General features: G+C 38.0%; 1 protein-coding gene and 1 long non-coding RNA gene across 4 annotated transcripts in view; both read right to left on the bottom strand.

Annotated features, from left to right (window-relative positions):
* PolE1 (DNA polymerase epsilon catalytic subunit 1) overlaps window positions 1-25,695 on the bottom strand; it is a 157,677-nt gene that overhangs the window by 45,573 nt on the left and 86,409 nt on the right. For all 3 annotated transcript variants that reach the window (XR_011900843.1, XM_072306321.1, XM_072306322.1), the window contains 3 exons: window positions 16,785-16,937; window positions 14,918-15,097; window positions 5,724-5,945 (listed from right to left, as the gene is read on the bottom strand). Coding sequence is in view for 2 of the 3 variants with exons in the window: in XM_072306321.1 (XP_072162422.1) it covers window positions 5,724-5,945; window positions 14,918-15,097; window positions 16,785-16,937 (555 nt within the window). In the remaining variant the exon portion in view is untranslated. The remainder of the gene's footprint in view (window positions 1-5,723; window positions 5,946-14,917; window positions 15,098-16,784; window positions 16,938-25,695) is intronic.
* LOC140226032 (uncharacterized) lies at window positions 19,701-25,693 on the bottom strand. The gene is made up of 2 exons (XR_011900847.1): window positions 23,803-25,693; window positions 19,701-23,607 (listed from the first exon to the last, which is right to left on the bottom strand). It is a non-coding gene; the product is annotated as an uncharacterized lncRNA (long non-coding RNA).

Below are 25,695 nucleotides of genomic sequence, written 5' to 3'. Positions count from 1 at the left end.
GCATAATTACTCCAGTGAAACAGTGCACTTTGAAATTAATTGAGCGTTGGGTCTATGTATGGTTCGCATGCCTACCTAGTTCTTAATGGAATAAATGTAATCGGGTGAATCAAAGCCAAAAAAGATTAGACCAATCGGTAGCGTTTATGATCAAAAAGTTTGCGCCTAGGTACCAACTGCAGAACATGCTCTGATGAAGAGTTTGGGGGTGGTGTTTTTAGTCCGACAGTGGACAACAAAATTACTAGGAATTCTTGAACTACCAGGTAACTGAGAGCATTCATTATCTTATATGAATCAAAAGACTCCATTCAAATTTAAATGCTTACTTCATGCCAGTTATACGATTCGACAAATTATGTGGTAAAGCGACTCTAAGCAAAATAAATCAAAATATTCTCCGCTAGCGTCAATATGGGTATACTGTATCAAGCTTACAGTGTAGTATTTGCAGCAAGTTTTTCTCTTTTTCAATTAATTTTCTGACTGAGGCCATTGTAACTTAAGGTTGAAATTCAGTTGATTATTACCTGAATCGCTCAAGTTCAACGGAGTGCATAATAGGTATATGCACAATTTTCTTATCTTCATGTTTCAAGTCACATTCCTAGACGTTATACTCTGTTAAAAGAAAAAATACTTTTGTGGCCGATGGAGCTTGGCTTGACGCACACTTTTATTGATAAGTTAAATACCTCTTACAGGAAATACTTTTTATAATGAGTGAACAAAAAAAAAAAAAAATTAATTTTAACTCTTTGAATGGACTTTCCACTTAGTGGTCTCACTGTTATTTAATATAAAATTTTAGTGGCTGAATGTAAGTATGTCCAACAGTTGAGTTAAACGCAGTAAAAATTGCAGAATTAATGTTGAAACTTTATGAGTAAGGAATAATTTATGTGGCAAAAGAAGTTCATTCTAAGTAGCCTACACTATGACAATTAATTGCTAATCCACCAGTTTTTAAAACATTATGTACCCTATTTCGATGAGAGAAGTTTAAACTCACCAAAACATCAGGTAACTTTTATTGATTGCAAACTGAATCACCCCCTATTAATGTTTAGTTGATCAAACAAGGAGTTCCAGTTCTGCTCATTGAAAAAATTATTCTCAGTTTCTCTGTCTCCAGCCAAATGTTTCATTAGCTTCACTTTATTCCAAAAACGACCTGATATAAAAACTACAAAAAACCCCAAAAAACTTTCAGATTCTAAGGGGTAAAGAATCCGGCCAAAGTCTTAAACTTGTTGAACCAAATTTTCTTATTACTCGTAAAAGAAAATTAAAAATTATACTTTACTGAAAATCGAATGTGGGCCCCTTCATAAACGAGTGATACAACATTCACTGCATGTGCGTATGTGAACCTCTTGTAGTTTTGTAGGAGCGGTTCGCTCTTTGCAACAAACGCTACATTCGTGAATGGAAAGTCCTTGAAGGAGCACATAACGTCCTTTTTCTTTCTTTAACTTTTGCATTTTTTTTTCAGAATCTTCGTAAAATCAAAAAGAAAAGTATGGACTGATCTGAGCCTTATATGTGCTCTAAAACAATATGAAATATTTTATCGCACAAAGTCGAACTGTAGACCGAATGTAGGCCCCTTCATTTATGAGTGATGCAACAGTCATGACGTGTAAGTATGTGTAGCCCTTGCAGGAGCCCCCTTCCTCACCTATTTGCATTTTTATCTAAAGTACAAAAAAAAAAAATCGGTATGGATTGATCTGAGCCTTCTGTGCTCCAAAATAATATGAAATATTTTATCGCACAAAGTCCAATATTTTTCGATCCAGGTCCTACAAATGCTTTTAAAAGAGCATGAAAAAAAAAAAAATACTCAATCGGCTGGCGAAAGTCCAGTATTTTTCTTGAGAATAGTCTCCTCCTTCAATGAGTGATGCAATAATTGCGACATTTTTGTATGAAAAGCCCTTGCAGAAGCCTTTTTATTTGACTCAGCTAAATTTTGAAGAATCACTGACGTGTCCGCAAAAATGCGTAAAAAAGATAGGTCACTGAAATTAATGCTTCATAGAAATATCTGAGGATCCATGTCAAAACCCTCTTACCTATTCTACTCTGCATAAAAAATAAAAACGCTCTTTTCAACCATGATTATCTGGGTAATCCGGAGTCCTTTTCATGACGATCAGTTCATTATGCAGTGGTATATGATACAATGTTATAATAGCTACCATTTACATGCAGATTAAACTGCAGCATCATAAGTTGAGATTAAAAATATTATACAATAAATAAGTTTTGGGAGAAAGCAAAGGAAGACTGATACGCTCAAAAAATACACTGCAAGAAATCTTCCAGCATGCAGAGGGGACAAATACTAATGATTACAGTAAGAGCATTTTTGCGGACACGTCAGTGATTCTTCAAAATTTAGCTGAGTCAAATAAAAAGGCTTCTGCAAGGGCTTTTCATACAAAAATGTCGCAATTATTGCATCACTCATTGAAGGAGGAGACTATTCTCAAGAAAAATACTGGACTTTCGCCAGCCGATTGAGTATTTTTTTTTCATGCTCTTTTAAAAGCATTTGTAGGACCTGAATCGAAAAATATTGGACTTTGTGCGATAAAATATTTCATATTATTTTGGAGCACAGAAGGCTCAGATCAATCCATACCGATTTTTTTTTTTTGTACTTTAGATAAAAATGCAAATAGGTGAGGAAGGGGGCTCCTGCAAGGGCTACACATACTTACACGTCATGACTGTTGCATCACTCATAAATGAAGGGGCCTACATTCGGTCTACAGTTCGACTTTGTGCGATAAAATATTTCATATTGTTTTAGAGCACATATAAGGCTCAGATCAGTCCATACTTTTCTTTTTGATTTTACGAAGATTCTGAATAAAAAATGCAAAAGTTAAAGAAAGAAAAAGGACGTTATGTGCTCCTTCAAGGACTTTCCATTCACGAATGTAGCGTTTGTTGCAAAGAGCGAACCGCTCCTACAAAACTACAAGAGGTTCACATACGCACATGCAGTGAATGTTGTATCACTCGTTTATGAAGGGGCCCACATTCGATTTTCAGTAAAGTATAATTTTTAATTTTCTTTTACGAGTAATAAGAAAATTTGGTTCAACAAGTTTAAGACTTTGGCCGGATTCTTTACCCCTTAGAATCTGAAAGTTTTTTGGGGTTTTTTGTAGTTAAATGATACGACGGGCATTACATATGGGCATAATAGGGGTAGTTTGGCTATTTTAGCCTGAAAATACCTTTAAATCGACTTTATTTTCCAGGAGCTCGACAAAATTTTTTTCTGTTTGGCTTAAATGACTCAGTAGACACTCTACTTCAAGAACCTGAAGAGTTTTTGCTTGTGACTCGTCAAAAAATTTAAACTTGTTCAGACCAACTGTGTTTGGACTTGTGCCACATTGACTGCCCTGCATTTACACTAGAATGACATTTCCACTGATAAGCACGTGGAAAAAAAGGTTTAGATTTATTCTAAACTCCTGTGGATTTTGATCAGGGTTGGTGTGACCTACTTCGACCCAAAAAACCAAAACCCGAACGAAAAGATCATAATTAGAAGGATTGAGCGGTGAATTACATTTCTACCCCATATTCTCTCCAATCAGCTGAAATCCATCCATAAATTCTTTCCCAGCTGTCATTAAAATTTGTGTTCAATTATCAATGAGAAATTTTACATGATATTTGTAAGTAATCTAAAGAAGTTTTGGTTGGTGAACTATCTGTTCATGAGGCATGAGTAGCGATTTCTGAGCTCAAATTAATTTATTTTCCCCTTCGCGGAGAAAATGTCAACTTTAAATGTGAAGAGAACAACAACCTACCACAATAAATTTGATGTTGTGAGACAATTTATCACTTTAATGATCATTAAGAAATCCGAAGCAAATTTTCAATTTTTGATAGGGCTGTCGCATCATAATTTGGAGTAAAACACGAGGTTGAGGTGTACATGGTCAAGGAAAGATGAGAGTGAAATCAGCTGAAGGTAACATTGACTACGGTATTGAAAGCATTTAGCTCCATAGTAGGTAGTACTCAGAGTTGAGAACAACTGCACCTTTTCCAGGCTAACATGCCTTTCTGCCTTGAATGTCAATCCTCGATTTCTTACAATATGGCTACCTACAGGGTGTACCAAAAGTCCGTCCCACCCCTGCTAACTTTTGAACGAATTGAGCTAGGGATATGAAACTTTGGGAATGTTCCTATCTCAAAGGGGACCATCTTCTTTTTTTTGGGGGGGGGGGGGTCAAAATTTTGGTCCCCCCTCAGGAGGAGGGTGGGGGACCCCCAACTTTTTCTCTTCAAATGGCAACCCCTGTCTTGTGATACCTCGTTCAAAAGAGTATAAAAAACTAAGAATCTTGGCGCAAACCGCAGATCAATATCTTAATTTTTGACCGAGTTATGATAGGTCAAAGGTCAAATTTGACCTGTTTTCAAAAAATCATAACTCCAGTTCAAATTATCGAAAAGGAAAACACAAAACGGGAAAATTTATCAAATTGTGTCCGCTTTTAAGTAAAAATTGCAGAAATCACTTCGAACTAATTTTAAGGGGGGGTTCGGACCCCCAAATATGTCAATTAGAAGGTCATTCAATTTTCCAGCGAAATAAGCCAATTTCCCCTAGATTTGCCTCCACATTATCTCAGTAAGGTCAAAATCAGTTCAACATTACGTTGGCAAGTCCCCAAATTTCGGGAAAAGTTAGGAAAAAACGAAATTTAAACGATCTAATTTAATCACCTTAAATTCCGTTTTTTCCTAACTTTTCCCGAAATTTGGGGACTTGCCAACGTAATGTTGAACTGATTTTGACCTTACTGAGATAATGTGGAGGCAAATCTAGGGGAAATTGGCTTATTTCGCTGGAAAATTGAATGACCTTCTAATTGACATGTTTGGGGGTCCGAACCCCCCCTTAAAATTAGTTCGAAGTGATTTCTGCAATTTTTACTTAAAAGCGGACACAATTTGATAAATTTTCCCGTTTTGTGTTTTCCTTTTCGATAATTTGAACTGGAGTTATGATTTTTTGAAAATAGGTCAAATTTGACCTTTGACCTATCATAACGTGGTTTCGCCAAAATTCTTAGTTTTTTAGGCTCTTTCGAATGAGGTATCACAAGATAGGGGTTGCCATATGAAAAAAAAAGTTGGGGGTCCCCCGCCTCCCTCCTGAGGGGGGACCAAAATTTTGACCCTCCCAAAAGATGGTCCCCTTTGAGATAGAAACATTCCCAAAGTTTCATATCCCTAGTTTCATTCGTTCAAAAGTTAGCAGGGGTGGGACGGACTTTTGGTACACCCTGTATATCAATACAATATCCCCCTATGGTTCCTTCCATAATTGATAATTGCAGTACATTGACACTGATAAACTTTCCACTCGTCAAATCAGCACACAGAGTTGGGCTTTACTGCTTGCTTTTGTCTATGTGTAAAGACTGGGCTATTAACATTACTGTACTAATCGGAAATTATGGAAGAGCACCAATCAACATTTAATGAGCATTTCTCTGGGTTCAATTATAATATTTGGACGGTTGATGCTAATCATTCCCTGAGAAAAAAGTTACATTCTTTCAGATTGGACTTCATAACTTTCTAGGAGCCGTTAGTCAAAAAATATATTGAATATCAAAGGACAACACAGCTAAGATTCTCTAAATCATTGTAAGCAGAGCAGTGGTATGTACCTGTAAAATATGCCAGGCTGAGTCAAGCAATGTCCTTTGGGTCTTCATTAAAAAATTACTGAGAGCTCCAGGAGCCACTCCCTTGCGTCTTTTGTGTGCTACTTCTTCAACTTGGCCAAAATCATCATGCAGAGCATGAGAAACGTTTATCACTTTTAGGCGATTTTCTCTTTGCCAGGCCCATTTCTTTTTCATGTACTTTAACCATTTCAAAAATGCTTTCTGAAACCAAAAATAAAATAATCTTTAAAAATCAATAGGAATTTGGAGGCGTGTCGTCACACTTGGAAACTTATTGGTGTACTTGATGATGTTAATTGCTTCAATGCAGTGCTTGGTGCCCTACTTTTGTCTCTTGCCATTAAGTTTCCCACTCAAGTACAATTTTGAGTTCAAGCAAAGTTGAGGCCTAGGCTCAACTCCAGATTTTGCAGCTCTCATCAGGAAATAGGGACGAAAGGGTATCCCAGGGTAAGGGCACCAAAATGACTGCCAGTATTTATGCAGTATTGATATTACCTTTAGGTACAGAAGGATGAGATACTGAGCCAGGACTCGGTTCCTCACTAGTTTTGTCTTCACTAGGAGTGTGTATGGGTACCTATCCTGAACTCAAAGGTACTGATGCAGAATGTACCATTTTGTGAAAGTAAATGAATTTACAGCAATGACAGAGGTCGCTGGCTCGATTATGATGAGAGTATCCAAATCAAGACTTGCTGGTTGAACTGCAAAAGGTATCCCAGGGTAAGGGCACTAGAATGCCCCTTCGCATGGATTTTGAATTTAATGATTTAAACCCTTTCAAGAGGTCCTAAAAACATAGTTATAGGCAATTATCATCTCCCTACCCCAATTACACCCCCCCTCCAGCCCCGAATAATCCATTTTTCAAGGAATTTTGGGGTATTTTCACGTTTTATTTCATATCTCCCGCGTTTTTGGTCGAAAATTCACCAAAATTTCACCAAATATACATCAGACCATTCAGATTTTTGGGTTAAAAAGTCAAAGGACCCCGCACACCTCTTATGGGAAGCTGCACCATGACCGATTGCTAATTGACTTATGTCATTCGATTCTCCTCAAGATGCTGATCAAAAGTTATAATTGCGCCAACTTTCTATGATGCACCGTTTTCGCAAAACATCAAAGAGAAGATTCAATTATTCGGCGAATATGAATAAAAAAGAACAAAGCATTTGAGAACAAGCCCGATGTAAATAAGGAAAAAAAGTAGCGCGTGTCCGTCTCCTTATCTGTACCTGCCGACTCAGGGGCTATCTCCCTCCCGCACTTGCCCGGTTCTTATGCTCCTCAAGAATCTGATTTGGAGGGTCGCGGTCGAGCAAAACGGCATGCAGAATCCGAGATAAAACTGCCGCTCGGTGCGGGAGTCCCTATGATTTCCTTGTTGACACACAGCCGCTTGTCAATCGAGCACTGAAATGAGGAATCTTTCTGGCTTTTTATCACCGAATAATTGAATATTTTCTTTGATTTTTTGCAAAAATAGTGCATCCTAGAAAGTTGGCGCAATTATAACTTTTGATCAGCATCTTGAGGAGAATCGAATGACATAAGTCAATTAGCAATCGGTCATAATGCAGCTTCCCATAAGAGGTGTGCAGGGTCCTTTATCAAACTATATTTAGACCTCTAAAAAAATTCGTAAAAATCGTAAGTTTTCAATTTTATGAAATTTCATTAACACATACATTTTTTTTTTGCCTTGTACGGAATATACACAGTTGTTACCAAAAAAAAATTCAAGCCTTCACACATGGTGCGTCTCACTGAAAAAATGTTCTTTTTGCGCCAAAACAGACAAAATAGTTATTTCGGCAACGGTTTACTCGCACGCTATCAAGATTCTCGGACAAAATCACTAATTTTTTACTCCATTATTTCAAGAAGCATGCTTGAAAAGCATGCTCTCATCTTGTTAGATAAGATTTTAGATTGATCAAGTCCTTGGTCTTACGTGTAAAACCGGGATTTTTTCACTAAAACGGTCAAAATTGCCATTTCAGCAAAATGATTTAATTACAGAAGAAAATGAAGAATTATTAACTACATTTTCATTCAACTGAGAAACAAGAACGCTGATAAGCAAGCGCCGGAGACTTTTTCAACACATGAATTATTTGAGAATAATAATTATTCTATCTTCCCGGTATCCCTCTTGAGTTTACGAAAAAAAGTCTCATCGGTTGTGTTCTTGTTTGAAATCAGGGTTCTAAAATGCAGTTAATAAAATGATTAAATTACAGAAAAAAATGGAGAATTATGATTGCTCGTAATATTTAACATTACATGAATAAAGTTGCTGTGTCAATATGAATTACAGTCCTGCATTAAAAACCATCTTCATACCATGCACGGTTCGTTTTAAAAAAATTATAATTTTTCTGAGGATCACCCGCGATTTATTCTGATAAAAGTGTCAAGGAAGGTCTTTTGATTGAGGAATTGAAAACCGCAAAATCGTCAGTGGGGCCTTTTTTTTTATTTTCGACTTTTTCTATCTTTAAGGGTAGAATGGCGGCAAAAACCAATTCGTGACCACCAAAACCCACCGCCATCTGGTCAAATTAAATTAAAATTTTATGTACGTTAGTCCTTGACATGTAAATGAGTGTCCTCAAAAGTTTCAAAGTCTCCCTTAAAGAATTGCAACCCCTCATGCGGTGTTGTCAAGTTACATACTCGATAATGACGCGGCTAACAGGGCAATGTAGATTTTGAGCTACGATCATCACCAAAAATCATGAAAACACCATTATACACTGTGTGGATAATTTTAGATCCAATTCGATAAAAGCATGCGCAGTTGCCATACTTCCGATTTTTGAAATTGCAAAATTTGGCCAGTGAATGTAAATTTTTTTATTTGATTAAAACCATTGTGACGAACCATGTGTGAAGGCTTGAATTTTTTTTGGTAACAACTGTGTAAATTTCGTACAAGGCAAAAAAAAGATGTTAGTGTTGATGAAATTTCAAAAAATTGAAAACTTACGATTTTTACGAATTTTTTTAGGGGTCTAAATATGGTTTGATAAATTTGATTTTTTAACCCAAAAATCTGAATGGTCTGATGTACATTTGGTGAAATTTTGGTTAATTTTCGACCAAAAACGCGGGAGATATGAAATAAAACGTGAAAATACCCCAAAATTCCTTGAAAAATGGATTATTCGGGGCTGGAGGGGGGGGGGTGTAATTGGGGTAGGGAGATGATAATTGCCTATAACTATGTTTTTAGGACCTCTTGAAAGGGTTTAAATCATTAAATTCAAAATCCATGCGAAGGGGCATTCTAGTGCCCTTACCCTGGGATACCTTTTGCAGTTCAACCAGCAAGTCTTGATTTGGATACTCTCATCATAATCGAGCCAGCGACCTCTGTCATTGCTGTAAATTCATTTACTTTCACAAAATGGTACATTCTGCATCAGTACCTTTGAGTTCAGGATAGGTACCCATACACACTCCTAGTGAAGACAAAACTAGTGAGGAACCGAGTCCTGGCTCAGTATCTCAACCTTCTGTACCTAAAGGTAATATCAATACTGCATAAATACTGGCAGTCACCTTTTTTTCGGAAGAGACAAAACAAACAGACAGACGAGCAAGAGTTCCAATGGAAATAACCACCAGGAAGACTGAAAACCTTGGTGAATTGTCTACTGGGTACAGCAAGGGAACAACAACTGATGAGGGATGTAAGCCCGATCTTAATAGTTGTTTTTCCTAAGGAAAATTAGAGACCAAATTAGACTTTGCCTAAGGTCCTGCAAAGAGGATTCAGAACATTAGAGAACAGTCAGAGAATTCTGATGCTTCAAAAATAATGAATTTATCATATGAAGTCCATTCTAAAAGAGAAAAGAGTAGAAGTGCCTTCACGATCAAAAGGTGCTAAATTACTAAAAGTTACTTCTAATGACTCTGGTAAAAACTTTAATGTTTTTTCCAAGAAAGTTCCGGAGACAATTGCAGCGAAACCTCTCCCTCCTCCCTCTTTGAAAGGTGGACAAACTACTCCTTGTAAAAGAGAAGTGATCAACATTTACAACAATGCAACTAAGGATTTAAAATGGCAAGTGGTAGACAATCATTTTACTACATTCCTGCTATATTCATGCTAATAGATGTAACTAGGACATCCATTTGATTGAAAAATCAGATTTTGAAACCCATCAAGGAAAAAATTGTGGTTAACATGAGCGCACCCAAGCAATCTCTATCAAGTGTGCCCGTGTTGTAAAAGTTGATCACTTCTCTCTCATAAGGAGGAGTTTGCCCACCTTTTAAAGAGGGAAGAAGGGGAGGTTTACCTACTGGTGTCACTGGAACTCTCTTGGACAAAATATTGAACATTTGACAAAAGTCACTAGCATTAACTTCTTGCGATTTAAAACCTTTGAACCGTGGGGGGGGGGGGGGGGGAGGAGGAGGCTCCTTCACTGTTTCCTTTTGTGGGAGGGATCAAATGAGTCTAATATTTTATTATTCGGTCATTCGATGGTGAAAGAGCGAAGCTAACAGTTTTTTTCTGATTTTTTTGATGACTGCAACCGGGAGAAAAGTAGACTCGAAAGTGCCAAAACTTACGGTGGCCTAAAACTGAATTTGCACTGCGCGCTCGTAGCTTTTAGGAGTACGCGCCACCGATCAATATGGTGGCGGAATCCGCGGTGGAAGAATTCACGGCGGCGCACAGTGCGGCCCTCTGTGGACAAAAATCCAAAATTCACAACTCGACATTTGAGTATTTTTTTGGATGTTTGTCATCTTCATGACATTTCTGACTCACGATGATAGTTTATTTTCAAATTTTTTTGCCCAAAACTAGTTCAAATTTGGGTAGAAAGTGGGCGTAAAATGAGTCAAGAATCACTGGTCCATAAGAAGTATACAGGAAAAACGTCAACTTCAAATGAAGATTTCTTGCTTGAAACGCAAAATGCTCTGAGTGGTTAACATTTTCTCAATCTTCAGATATCCAACTTCAATCCTACCAAAAAGATTTTGCGACTTTTTGCGAATATCCGAGATATTTGAAGTTAAAGTTTGGGTGTTTTGCCGGTTTAGCGATGCTTTTACATAGTTAACATAGCGCTGATTGGAGGTTGCCAGCTTCCGATGGACTTTTCTCGAGAAATACGGAAAATATCCTGAGATAATAACATTTTCTTTTCCGTCAGGTGTTCTTGTTTGACAGTGCCAAAGGGTTTCCCCATGTCAGTGCTACTATCTTCATTACTTAAAGTTAAGTGTTCGGTTTTCAACCTCAAGTGCATTAATTCCTGATAGCGGCAACACAGTGTGGGATTTCCCATGTGGGAATCATATGGGAAATGATTTGGGATCATTTCCCATATGGAAATTCCCAAATTCCATTCGTCAGCGTTCGAATCAAAACAAAACAAACCTTGTGCCTTTCTTATGACTGTAGCATGCTGCATGTAATCGTTTTTACTCAAATCATACCTACCTATGCATATTCTAAAGTAAATTCGTTCAGATTTTTCGAAAGAAGCGAGAAATGTGTGGTTCATTCAGTTCAGTTGATTGGAAGTGGAGCATGGAACAGCTGGCATCAAAAATGTGTGTCTTGGGTGCTACAACAAGTACTTGGAGATTCGAGAATTTCATCGGTCATTCTTAACCATGGTAATGAATACTTACACCTTCTAACATCAAGTATCTAAAACTTCCTGACGTAGTTTCAATTTCCTCCTTAACAAGGCAAAATGTATGATTTTCACCGTTCTCACTTTCAGTGCTTTCTCTGAATTTAATGACTTGATCTCACAGGTCCTAAGCGTTTTCCTCCCACAATTGAATGAAATGAGGCCTTTCTATTGTTCAAGTAAAGTCTGCCTTCACAACTTTCCTGCTTTAAGCAAGTAAAATTTCATGGTTGGTGTCAATTGACTGTTGTGAATCGCCATGGTCAAATAGTACAGGATGATAACAATGTAACCTAAAACTCTCATGGAAGCAAGATACATTGCTCAATTACATACCAGCTGTAAAAGTCTTTAAACAAATGTCATGATCACATCTTGTGCCTTAGTTTTGTTTAAAAATTCAGCAGTGATAATTCATCTATTCCTACTTGTAGTCACATTGAATAGTATGCGCCATAATCAAGTCATATTTTGGTGCTCACCACCCAATACAGTTCACAATCACTCTCTAGGGTTCGAAGTGCATGGAAGGCTGTGCTCTTTCATCCTTGAGTTTTTCATGTGAGAATCAGTGGTGTGTCTAATCATTTTGAGAATGGATGAAAAATAATGACTACTAAATGGGGTGTGTGACTGAGTATTTACACTTGAACGCTTTCCCTCTTCGGTTTGTCCTGAGGACAGTTGCAAGGTGAGTTTCGTTTTCATTATACTCTATAGAAAATATATTTCCTCTTTTATATTTCAGCAAATCAAGAGCCTGCATTTAATTCCATTTGGGACCCTTCATTAGCTCATTAGGTGATGAAAGATTTAATGCCCAACCTTAGCATTCTTGAAACTAGCATTAATTCTTGTGCTCTCCAATCATCATGCGAAGAATGATCAGTCCAGTTATATGTATTCTCTTAGGTGATCTGAGTGAGAGGCTCTTACACAAGGTTTTGTAGAGTTTTTACCTGTATCTATCATGTTAAAATTCATTTGTGCTGTAATACAATATTCTACGATGGCATAATTTCTCATGTACAATCATTATTGTCAAAAACACAGAGTGCTTAAGCGCGGTGGTTGAGAAAGTGCCTCTGGCTTAATTTCTCATGTACAATCATCATTGTCAAAAATGCAGAATACTTAAGCGCGGTAGTTAAGAAAGTGCCTCCAGGATGAGACCATACTGATTAATGAATTTTCGATTTTTTGTTTAATCAACTAAAGCATGTTCTATACAGTTCAGCCAGCCAAATTTGGCATTAAAATCTGATTAATGGATGTAACTAACTACTACTGCTACTGACTATACTCAGGCGTCAAGTTGCGTGGTACATACATATTTCAGACAATTACTATGGGCTGCAATTATTCGGCCAAGAATAACTGTTTCGGGAGACAGTGTTGTGCTCGTCAGTTGGTTCGCAGTGTTCCTCATTCAAGTCAAGGATAATCAGTGTGCACTTTATTCCTTTAACGAATCATAGGTATGCATCTATTTAGAAATCTGTAGAGGAACTTAGAAAACTGTGACTTTGCTCCTTTTATGATTGATATCAAGTCGCTCTCTCTTTCTCTCTCTTACTCATCCCCGGACGGATATAAAATAAATAATTAGTTAATTTCCAACCAACTTGAATTTTCTTCATAAAAAGTATACAAATTAAAATCTTGTGGCTTATTATAATATACCTCATACATCAAATTCAAATTTTTCCTTGTAGAGGAAGTTATTTGGACTGCCATCTTGCTTGTAAAGCCTTAATTTCAGTCCTAGGGAATTCTGGGCTTCAGAATTGGATTCTACAGAAAAATTACACAAGATTTCATACTTACCTCTAAAGCCTAGATGCATCAAATTCATATTTTTTGTTGTTGAGGTCATTTTGAGATGTTTTTGGGCCGCTTTCTTGTTTTAAATGCCAAAATGCCAGAAAATGTTTAGCTTAAAAATCGGACTCAGCAGCAGAAATTACATAAGAATTGATACCTCAGAGGCTTTTATCACTAAAATTCAAATTTTTCATCCTTGAAAAGATCATTTTGAGATTCAGCAGCAGCCATCTTATTTGTAAGGCGCAATCATCTATCGTAAAGATTTTGTGGTCGGAGAATTGGACCCTAGGGGTAAATTACCTATGAATTAATACCTCACAGTCTTAGATCCGTGAAATTCAAATTTTTCATTCTTGAGAGGATCATTTGGAGGTTTTTTGGACAGCCATCTTGTTTCTGAGGCCCAAATTCCAGTCCTAGAGAATTTTGGGCTTAAGAATTGGATTCTATGGTAAAGATTACTCCAGAATCGATCTGACGATGGACCAAAACTTTTTTTTCATCATTGTAACGTTTTTTGTCCGCATCGTCCATAAGGAGGCCACACTGGGCGGTGTCTTATTGTTGGTTAGTTGGAGGTTATGTAGGTTAATTTGTTTGTGATATTAGCCCATTGTTCTTAATTTCTTAAACTTTGAATCAAAATGCGATATAGATCTATGTAGGATATGAAACATTCACACAGAACTCACTCAACCTCAAACGAGTAATCAAGATGTCAGCAACGGCAGCGTGGTGGTAGTAAGCAGGCTGGCTTTGCCGCCGCTATCTTCCCGTCTATGACGCGTAGTGTCAAAGATTGATGGCGGTAACGAATGGAACAGTTCAGACAGTTCCATTCGACAGAATGGAACCTGTTTTTAAGGACCCCTAAAAAGGAAGCATTATATTCCGCGGCGACAATTTTTTGTGCAATTTTACCGAGCACATCGTTATTCTCGTACTGGAAACTGTGGAAATAGATTAATTGCAGGCAAATCCCTCCCGAGTTTAACTGGTCTGTGAACTGAATGAGATAAATTTATAGTTTTTGAAGCATCGGAATTCTCTGACTATCCTCTGATGTCCTGTACCACCTTTGCAGGGTCTTAGGCCAAGTCTAATTTAGTCTCCGATTTCCTTTAAGAAAAAAACTCTTGAGAACAGGTTTACATCCCTCATAAGTTGCTGTTCCCTGGGTGTACGCAAAAGGCAACTCTCAAAATTTTCAGTCTTTCTGGTGGTAATTCCCATGGGAACTGTGCTTGGTGAATGAGAGGACTACCATTGTTTTGTTAAGTAAGCTTAAGGTACCTTTGACGTGACAAAGAGGAATTTAATGTGCTCAATTCATAGCCTCAGCATGATCTAACAGGTGGCAGCCTGTGTAATGTGAACGTACGGCTTCGGACCAGAGACTCAAGTACCTACCGGCACCAACCTCAAGATCTGCATTGGGTGTTTCTACAACTGCCAAGGCCAATATTCAGTCTTTGTCAGAGCATACTTTTAGGAACAGGAACCAAAACATTGTCCGCAGAAATTTGAGGGTGAGGAAATTGCTCCAAACTCAGCTTAGGCGCTCATTGTGATTTTTCCCTGATTTTACATAAAAAAAATATCTCTATTTAGCTCTATAACCATATACAACCAAAAGTCTTCTTAAATCGTTTATAAAAATCTTACCCTGGAAGTCCCAATCGAGGGTGGACGTCCAAAAGCATCTTGCCATGTAAGAGGGTCTTGAACAGGTGACTCAGTTCTTTTCCTCTTGTTGACTTTCGCTGTGATCTGTTTGTCCACTACAATTTTACTTGGTTTGGGACCATCTTCAATATCTTGAACGGTAGGTTCATCCTCGGGCATCTGAAAAAATACAGGTTTCTTTTTTCTTAGGTTTCCAACGCTATTACTGGCCAAGGGAAAGACTCTCCAATGACTAATTGGTTAGTCCAAAAGAGACCTGTAATGCACAGCTTATAAGGCTGTGAAGCACAGACACAAATCAGTACCTTCTTGCGACCAGTTGACCTCCACATTAGAGCAGTCTTTATCAACTCACCATTTCGGTCTTGACCTCTTCCTTTGTGGCCTGCCCAGTAGGCAGATGAATGTCTCTCAATGGCCAACTCTAAGCTGTAGGTAAGGTACAAATCACTTCGGAATAAAAGTCTCCAAGGCAAAGATAGCTTCTCTCCTGAGCTAGTTAAGGTGTTAGTTAATTCCAACCTACGGACATGTCTTGGCATGTACAATAACTCCCTTACAGCTGGAAATTTTCAGACATGAACTTATTGCCCAAGAGCTCTGAGCAAAGATCAACATTTTTGGTCTGATGCCTCTTGGATATCTTTGGTAAAATCATTAGATAGTAGTAGTAGTCTAGGGGCCTATAAGTGATAGGTCGATGATGAGGTACGAGGATTCTGCTTTTTCTCAATTCTGTAATCCCACACCCTTTCAGTAAACCCATAGTTGATATTAGGTTTCAATGGGGTAAACAATTTGATGAACAAATTTAAAAAAAATAAAAAAAAGGATAGCGTCATCAGCTGAAAATGGCAAAAGATGCACAAATGAGTTCCGGAAGTAACAGGCGGTTGTTGCTGCTAGAAGGCAGAAGGAAGGGATGGGGAGTTGGGAAAGCAGGTCAAAAAGGAAAATAACATTTCCTCATGATAGCAGGAACGAGTTCTATAGGTTGCTGTTCTGTTGTGAGAAGCCGTTCATAGTGCAATCTAGCGTAGGATCCTTGTAAACTCAAAGGAGCCTCCCTGCCGATTCGCGACCCATCCATCACCCGCTCCAAATGTAAGGTTACGCCGATAATTGAAAAATAACCCAGAGGGCGGCTGAATTCTTGAAAAATAAGTACATTTTTTACCTTTTTTAACCCCCTTTAACAAGGAAGGCCCGCTGAACAGAGACAAGGCTGAAAAATTCGATACCTGGCAAATATATGAGATCCTACAGATTTTTTGAGAAGTCCAACAGCTGATAATAACAGTTGGTTGGGAGGATCTTGCGCAAGGTTGCAGCACTAGTAACTGCTCACAGCTTTTTGCATTGGCTATTATGGGAGTCTAGGGTCCTATAGAACTTGTCCCTGATGAAAGTAAAGAAACAACAACAAGAAGATTATAGAATTTGACAAAAAAAATTGTACACATTGATAGCTAAAGTGAAAAAATGCATACCTTCATCGTAATGTTTCAAGATTTCCGAATGTTTTATCTTTTCAAGAGAGAACCAACCCCAGAAATCTCCCTGAAATTTTCTGTGAATATGTTTTAAAGAGTGAAAAATATTCACACAAAAATTCAAGAAAAACTATTGGTTAGTCTTCTTGTAAAAAATGTGAACTTGAGCAGAAAGTTACAAAGTCACAATCAAAGATACGCATTTTTAGACTCAAGTTATTCATTGGTTCTTTTTTTGTCTACTTCTGTAGATCCTTTTTCATCCAGAACTGTTCAGTGCATCTAGGAGATGCTTCGTGCTTCCAGAGATGATCGAATATAAAAAAAATATAAATTTTCTTAGGAATACATACCACTTGACTGCATGTAGGCATGGATTCCACCACAGGTTTTGCTTGATACGTGAACAATTCGTTGATTTTCCGTTGCTTCAGAGTATCATTTTTTTCAAGAATCTTTTTATGAAGCCAATCTGGATGCTGAACTCTTGGTACCGGGTTTGGTAACTGTAAATCAGAGGGGGAAAAGAACAAAAAGATGTCATAAGTCAATCCTGGAAGAATGGGCCGTTAGCCGCCTGGAGGAAATAAGCTCATAACCACTCATTTGAGAGTAAAATTTGGCAAAAATCATTAGATCACTCAATTTTATTCGAAAGTAACTCATTTTAGGTGAAGAAAGGCGTTAAAGTCCGCGATTTTTCGAGTTTCCTGCCCGCCGTTGTGACGTTATGCTGCACACTTTCGACAGCGTACTCCTTTGTATATTCACCAGGCGACCAACTGAGCATCCGCCATTGGAAACAGGGTCGTAACCAAACGAAGATTGATTTTTAGTAACAGAAAAGACCAAAACAACTCGAAATCTGTATCACTAATATAAACTTCGAAGGATTCAGACTTTCAGCGATTCTACCTTTTTCTATTGCACTCGAGAGGTTGTCAGATTGTGCGATAAATATGAATATTTTACATGGATTGGAATTGGAAAAAGTGTTATAAAAGCAACTTATCTGGCAACAATAGAGTCCGGGAGGGACGAGAGGCTGCTTTCCTGGAAAAACCCATGATTTAGCCGGAAATGTCATTAAAACAATTGATTCCGTTCGAAGCATCAATTGTATACTAGGAGAAAGCTATTTTAAAATAATAATTGTAAATGGATACAGATGCTACAGAAAGGGAAAAAGGAAAGGGAAAGGAAATGAAATGAGGATATGATTACCTACTAATATGCGATCAGAGAGAATAAAACAAAACCATTGCATCAGAGAAATTTATATGCGATGAAAGTATAAGAAAAAAACACGAGTGGAATCATTGCGTTTCGGAACTGGAACTATAGTATCGTTGAGCAGTTTTTAGACCCCTTCGCCACCGATTATCTTCTTAAGAGGTAAAGTTGAACTTTTGCTACTTCAGCAAGTCAAATCGCGGAAGGAGATCCATGGATTGTCTTTTTCCGCCACCCGATGGGATGACGTCCCAGTCAAATGCGTTTTTGAAGAAATGATCGATTCATATCATCGCCTTATCTCCACACATCTATTCATGTGCAAATGATGGCACGCTCCGGCAACAAGGTTCTGTGACGAAATCATTTTTGCCTCCAGAGTCTCCAAAATGTATACATCTTAGTGATCAAATGTCCAATCACTGAGAAGAATGGCTCGCGGAGCGAGCCGAATGTCACTTGCGTAGCGAGTGATCAGGGGTCCAGGGGGCGAAGCCCCTTGGCTGGCCGTGACGGACGCGCTTTGCGCGTTGCGCGTCTTTTTTGCTAGTCATTTTTGTGCTAGTATTTTCATAAATTTAGATCGATGTTTGACTTCAACAAAGCATTTGACATTTCTTTTCATCATACATAGGCTGTCCCAAAAGTTTCGCATCGGGACACCGTAGAAGCCAACAAAGAAAGCTAGCAAGTTGCGGTTTGCGGGGTTCTTTTTTTCTTTTTTTTTCTTTCTTTATTAAATCAATAGGAGACCACATACGTATTAATCCTAATTATGTAAGCTTAAAATAATTACAATGTTTAACGGGTGGGTCGGAAGACCAACCCTAACTATTGACAGATTATACAGGTACTATACAGGATGATAGAAAAGTCCCCTCCCCCCATCTAACTTTTTACCTAATTGAGATAGAGATTTGAAACTTGGAGGATGTTCCTAGGTCAAAGGGAGCTACTTTTTGGCCCCCCTAAAATTTTTGGGGGCCCCTTTTTGGGGGGTAACGGACCCCAATTTTTTTTCAAATGGGAAGACCCCTTTTGTGATACCTCGTTGGAAAGAGCATAAAAAAGAAATTTTTTCGCGCAAACACGAAGTCATTATCTTAAGCCGTTTCAAAATGGCGGCCGGTTAAAGTTCAAATGGCCGAAAATTGGCATCTCGGCTATTTGCACATGGATTTGTTTGAAACTCCTGAAACCTTTGGAGGTATGTACGCACGAGAAAAAAGAATTTGACGTTAGATTTTTAAAAAAACCCTAATTTTTCAAAATGGCGGCCAGTTAAGGTCTAAAATGGCCAAAAAGTGACAAACTTGAGTTGTAACGTCAAATTCGTTTTTCTCGTGCCAAAAATACCCTCAGATATCAAGTTTCAAGCGAATCCATGGGCAAAAAATCAAGTTTGTCAATATTCGGCCATTTTGGACCTTAACCGGCCGCCATTTTCAAAAATAAGGGTTTTTTTTTTTTTTTTAAATATCTAACGTCAAATTCGTTTTTCTCGTGCGAAAATACACCCAGATACCGAGTTTCAAACAAATCCATGTGCAAATAGCCGAGATGCCAATTTTCGGCCATTTGAACTTTAACCGGCCGCCGTTTTGAAACGGCTTGAGATAATGACTTCAGGTTTGCGCGAAAAATTTTTTTTTTATGCTCTTTCGAACGAGGTATCACAAAGGGGGTCTTCTCATTTGAAAAAAAAAGTGGGGGACCGTTACCCCCCAAAGGGGAGCCCCCGAAAATTTTAGGGGGCCAAAAAGTAGCTCCCTTTGACCTAGGAATATCCTCCAAGTTTCAAATCTCTATCTCAATGAGGTAAAAAGTTAGGTGGGGGGAGGGGACTTTTCTAACACCCTGTATACTATGATTTGTTTATATACTGGGGTTCTTTGATCAACTCATTAGCTACAAAATGAGCCCTTGTAAAGCTCATTTCGTCAAAAATTGACCAAGATACAGCGTTTTTTCGGAGACGTGTTGGGTAGACCCCTCCAAGATTTTAGGACTTTTTTCAGGAAAAAAAACAAACAAAGTTTAAACATTAGATGCGTGTATTAAAGGAAATAAACAAAATAAGCATTTCCAATGAAGTTTACATACTTTATGGCTCCTCATCTGACAATTCTAAGCTTCTCCTTTCTTTTTCAAAGTACTTTTCTCCAGCTTTGACGCACAGACGCAAGCGTTCTAAAAAAAGCTTGAGCTGGGGCCTTAATTTCAGCAACTGAATTGAACCTGGTACCTCGAAAAGCGTTTTTTAATTCTGGAATAAGTCAGAAATTGCAAGGCGCAAGATCCGGGCTATAGGGTTGGGTGGAGCGTTTTTGGGCTTTTTTTTCCTTCAGAAAATGGACATAGCACAAAAGAGGCGAAATGAGCTAAAAATAACGCCTGTATTTTCCTGAATTTTTTCGTCAACGTTTAAGCCTCCCGGATTGACGTTGACGTCAAAATTAGCGGAAAATCCAGGTTTTTCGACTATAACTTGGCAACAATGGCAAATACGACAAAAATGCATATTTCCAACAAATAACTTTCTTATCGTTGTTTCTCTTAGTGCAACCATTATAGTGTATAATTCGAAAACCCGTATTTTCTCAGAAATTTGACACGAATTCTCTTTCAGTCCAGGAGAAATACGGGAGAAAGGAAGCTAACTCCAAACAAATTGCGTGAAAGACTTTTCCTACATGAATGTCATCATCGGGTTGGCCTGAATAACACGAAACATACAAAATATTTTCCGTGGCTCCACCGCGGAATACCCCTTAAAATGCCTAAAATTCAAAAAGGCGACTAAGTTTAGATTGTCAAGCATCAAGGTAATTTAAAATGTGCATCTCGTGTGGTGTGAGGTGTCATTACCATGTCATTTTAGTCGTAAATTTCAAATACAGTGTCAAAACAAGTCCCTAGTCAAACGGGATGCATCAAATCCAGGATGGCGACCAACTTTTAACGGCAGGAGGGTAACTTTTAAAGTTTGATTAATGTAATACATTTTAAATCGAAACAAAATTTCTGGATAATATTGGTATAGAAGTTTGATGAGAGGTTCAAAATTTATTTGTTTTTCATAAGACCTTATCTATGATCCGACGAATGACACCTGGTCAGGAGGCGTAAAATTGACAATCCAGTCCGAACCCGGGGGTTACTAGGGTTCAAGATGAGGCAATGATTTTGGTGAATGTAGATAATTTTGGTCGTAAATTTTAGATTTAAAGCAAAAAATGCCCTCTAATCGTGCAGGATCTCTCGATTACAGGATTAGTAGGTATATGATTTCTAAATTTAAAGGACGGAACAGAAAATTTCAAAAACGCGATAGTAAAAAATCTTTGAAAGTGATCTGGCAGTTTTATTACTTGCATGTTCGCAATCAATTTTACTCCTCAATTAGAGCTGAAATTGAGGATGGTGACTATCTCCATATGAGGAACCAATAAAACAACACTACAAATAGTTGTACAATTCGAAAAGAAACTGCTCCATAAGCCATATTTACAACAAAGTTACCTATTACTAAAAGAAAAATAATCAAAAAATGAAAACATTATTGATTCATACCACCGGATGATGTTCCTCAGGATATTTTTTGAAAAATGGTGTCGTCAGATTTTGATTTTAGAGATTGGTTTTTTTTTGTTTTTTTTTTTATTTCGCCATGATTCTCACAAGACCTGATTTGCTTATTTCACATTTCGAACAAAAAGATTCTTGGTTCTCGGGGGGAATGAAAGGATTTTAAATGCGGATATTACTTACACAGAAATCGGTACCTTGCTCTCGAAGATGTAATAAAAGCATATTTGGAAATAAGACGTATTAATGCTAAAAGGAACTATGTTGCACGCAGCGCAAACACCGTTTAGATAATTCCTTTCAGCATTATACCTACACCTCCGGTTACCACTACTGCCTTTTACAGGCAGTCATCAAGGATTTGAGACGCCCTGTCTGACCATTCATTATCCACTTAATTTTTTACTTCAAATTTTACCAAAATTACACAGGGAATAATACTTCACTTCACTCATTGCGTCATTATTTAACTTGCTTAAGTTCTCCTACCCTTCAAACTTATCAGTTTTTTTTTAGTTTTGGATAGCCCCATTAACCAGGTGGTATTCATCATGTCATACTTAAAATCTGCGACCAAAATTACGATGAAACCACTTAAGCATGTATCTCGGTTTGCGACATTGCAGAATTCTTGGACTTTTCAAATATTGCAAACGAGATACCTGGTTTGGGAATTTTGCCGTCGATATTCTATAAGGAACTAATACCTCACTTAACTTATCACGCGAAGAAGTGGTACTATATTACAAACTGTCAGGGGGAATTTAAGGGAATATGGGACAAACATACCCTCCTGCCGTTCAAAGTTGGCTGCCATCCTGGATTTGATGCACCCCGTTAGACCAGGGGCTTTTTTTGACACTATGTTTGAAATTTGCGACTAAAATGACATGGTAATGACACCTCACACCACACGAGATGCACATTTTAAATTACCCTGATGCTTGACAATCTAAACTTAGTCGCCTTTTTGAATTTTGGGCATTTTAAGGGGTATTCTGCAGTGGAGCCATGGAAATATTTTGTATGTTTCGTGTTATTCAGGCCAACCCGATGATGACATTCATGTAGGAAAAGTCTTTCACGCAATTTGTTCGGAGTTAGCCCTCTTTCTCCCGTATTTCTCCTGGATTGAATGAGAATTCGTGTCAAATTTCCGAGAAAATACGGGTTTTCGAATTAAACACTAAAACGGTTGCACTAAGAGAAAAAACGATAAAAAAGTTATTTGTTAGAAATTTACTTTCCAACAACTTTGATTCTATGCATTTTTGTCTTATTTGCCATTGTTGCCAAGTTACAGTCTAAAAACCTGCATATTCCGCTAATTTTGACGTCAACGTCAATCCGGGAGGCCTAAACGTTGACGAAAAAATTCAGGAAAATTCAGGCGTTATTTTTAGACCATTTCGCCATTTTTGTGCTACGTCCATTTTCAAAAGGAAAAAAAGCCCAAAAACGCTCCACCCTAATGTGGGGGGGGGGGGGGGGGGCGGGAGCATGTCTTTTGACTCCATAAATTGGCGCGTGAGAATGGATGTGTGTGGACGAGCGTCGTCCTGGTGAAGGATCCACGTTTCCTTCATACATGGGCGTTTTCTACGAATATAGGTTCCAGGAGTATTCAACACACTGATATAATACGCACTATCAACCGTTTGCTTAATGTTTAAACTTTGTTTGTTTGTTTTTTTACCTGAAAAAAGTCCTAAAATCTTGGAGAGGTCCACCCAACACGTCTCCGAAAAAACACTGTATCTTGGTCAATTTTTGATGAAATGAGCTTGGGACAGCCTTTGTACTTTACAACATAGAGAAACAGCCTTTTGGATAATTGTTGTGTGCATTCTGATACTGAAAGTCAGATCTCACAAGTCAAAACCCTGAAATTCTTTTCTGTGATCATTCTTCTTTCATTTGTGCCTCCAATCAAGAAAATTGTCATTCCTTATCTCGTTTATTTCTTGAGCGCGAGCATTAACATAATATTATCACTCACCATGCATCACTTCCTGATGAATTTGTTTTGGTTGATGCTTTTGAAATTTGAGTTGAAATGTCGATTCAGCCATAGCTTTCACCAGAAAATTTCTTCTTTGATTAGACCTTTGATGATTCATTGTCAAAACAGCTTTGGACTGATTAATAATAATGACAACATGAGTGTCATTCATTGATGAATCAGAGATCAAAGATTAATAAATATGAAACGGCGAGAGTAGAAATCGTATCTGACCAAAGTGATTGTCTACATGAAAAACCCACATAAGACGGATCTGAGAAACTTCGCGTCACCGCAAGGAGATTTTCACTCAGTAATTACACGCAAAATTATTTGTGCAACTGGAGGTATACCTTTGGTGTGCCCGGGACGTTCCACTCGGTCTGGGCCGCGATTGGCATCTGGTACTCGGGGGTGGGGGTGGAACCCCCCCTCGGGGCCCGCCGGATTTGGGGGCGCTGGATCCACGGATCTGGTTCCCTCTCTATCCAGTGCGGGAGAAAAGCAGATTTTCACTTCCGTTTAAACAAAAAAAAAAAAAAAAATACCTTTGGTGAATTAGTACGGTTAAAAAAAAGTCCTGACAACAGAAGGTAAGCAATAATATCTGTACTTAGCATACCTGGGATACCTAGATATAAAGACAGGGAAGTATTTATAAAAAATACTTCCCTGTCTTGCGAGCCCAAATGTTTTATTTATATCAAAAGTAGTGTGTTAGGAGGCTACTATCTCAAATTTTCGGGGCTCTAGCGTGACTGCTTTGTTAAAAAAAAAAAAAAATCATCAAATCGTCAAAAACCTCAATTATTGGGATCGCCAACTTCACTAAGGGGCGATGCGACAGCACTTAAACTTTACCTAAAAATCTGAAACTTGGCCAAAAGTGTTTTCTAACCAAATGTAACACTTTTCTAACCAGAAAACGTAACTTTTCGAGGGTTGAACTTTTTTTGGGACATCCTAATACACAGGTATGCTAAGTACAGATATTGTTGCTTACTTTCTGTTGTCAGGACTTTTTTTAACCGTACTAATTCACCAAAGGTATATCTCCAGTTGCACAAATAATTTTGTGTGTAATTACTGAGTGAAAACCTCCTTGCGGTGACACGAAGTTTCTCAGATCCGTCTTATGTGGGTTTTTCATGTAGACAATCACTTTGGTCAGATACGATTTCTGCTCTCGCAGCTTCATATTTATTGATCTTTGATCTCTGATTCATCAATGAATGACACTCATGGTGTCATTATTATTAATCAGTCCAAAGCTGTTTTGACAATGTATCATCAAAGGTCCAATCAAAGAAGAAATTTTCTGGTGAAAGCTATGGCTGAATCGACATTTCAACTCAAATTACGAAAGCATCAACCAAAAGAAATTCATCAGGAAGTGATGCATGGTGAACTTTTTTTGGGACACCCTACTGTGTATGCACTAAAGTGGTCATGCACAAAGAACTGACACAAACACTGATAACAATCAGTGACCAAGGGGGCAAGACTGGATTAAGTCAGTGTAGTCACTAATTTACTTCTAAAAATTTTACTCATCCATAAATTCGGATGAGACATGCTGACCGGTGGTTTCTTGGCATAAAAAGAACAAATCTGACAACAGAATTGCATGATATTCCCTTATTTCCAAGATTACAGGATGACAGAAAGTTGGAACCTCTATTGTTTACGGGCGCATTAGGATGAGACTTGGTTTTCAAGGGTATACAGACATGGAGAAAATATTTCTGGCATCAGAACTTAAAAATATTTTACTATTTTCAGGCTCATTGCATTGAAAATGTATGATGAATGTATCTTGTATTTGAAAAAGTACATTGAATTGTTAACCAACGGATCAGCCTCTAACCTGGTTTCCAGATGGAAGGGGGGGGGGGGTGTCATCTTGAAGATACTTCAATATTTTGCGATTGTTTTGCCAGGTTTATTCTTCTTGCGAGAAGGAGCCTCCCAAAACCACGCTTCATCCTGACTCGCCGGTAAACAACTGAGATACCAATTTTCCGCTATTTTGAAATTCAACTAGCTACTATAATGAGACAATGATAGGCGGCGACCTGCAGTTTTCGTCAAAGGTTTTTTAATTTTTAATGATTTTTTCAAATAGGTATAACATGGTGGGGGTTTCCTTTTGAGATTCTAATGTTGCTCTCCACCCCTCGTCTCCTGGGGGTAGAGGGTCACAAATTATTGATAGGTAAGTATCCATACTTTTTCGACACCCTGTATAATAGCAATTCCATCAGGTACTATTCTACAGAATAGTATCTAAAATGTGGGATGTCGAAATTTATCTAAGTATAAAAACATGGTAATGAGATTGGAAAAGAAAAACGAAGGAATGAACCCTAGCTAATATAAAAGAGTGAATGAGGTTGAATTTTTCTGCCCTTGTGAATATTTCAAAATCACTTGATAAAAAC

Source organism: Bemisia tabaci, chromosome 1, assembly GCF_918797505.1.
Source record: "Bemisia tabaci chromosome 1, PGI_BMITA_v3".
Classification (NCBI taxonomy): Eukaryota; Metazoa; Arthropoda; class Insecta; order Hemiptera; family Aleyrodidae; genus Bemisia; species Bemisia tabaci.
The sequence above is the reverse complement of the archived record's forward strand: the minus strand, read 5'-3'. Positions and strand labels throughout refer to the sequence as shown.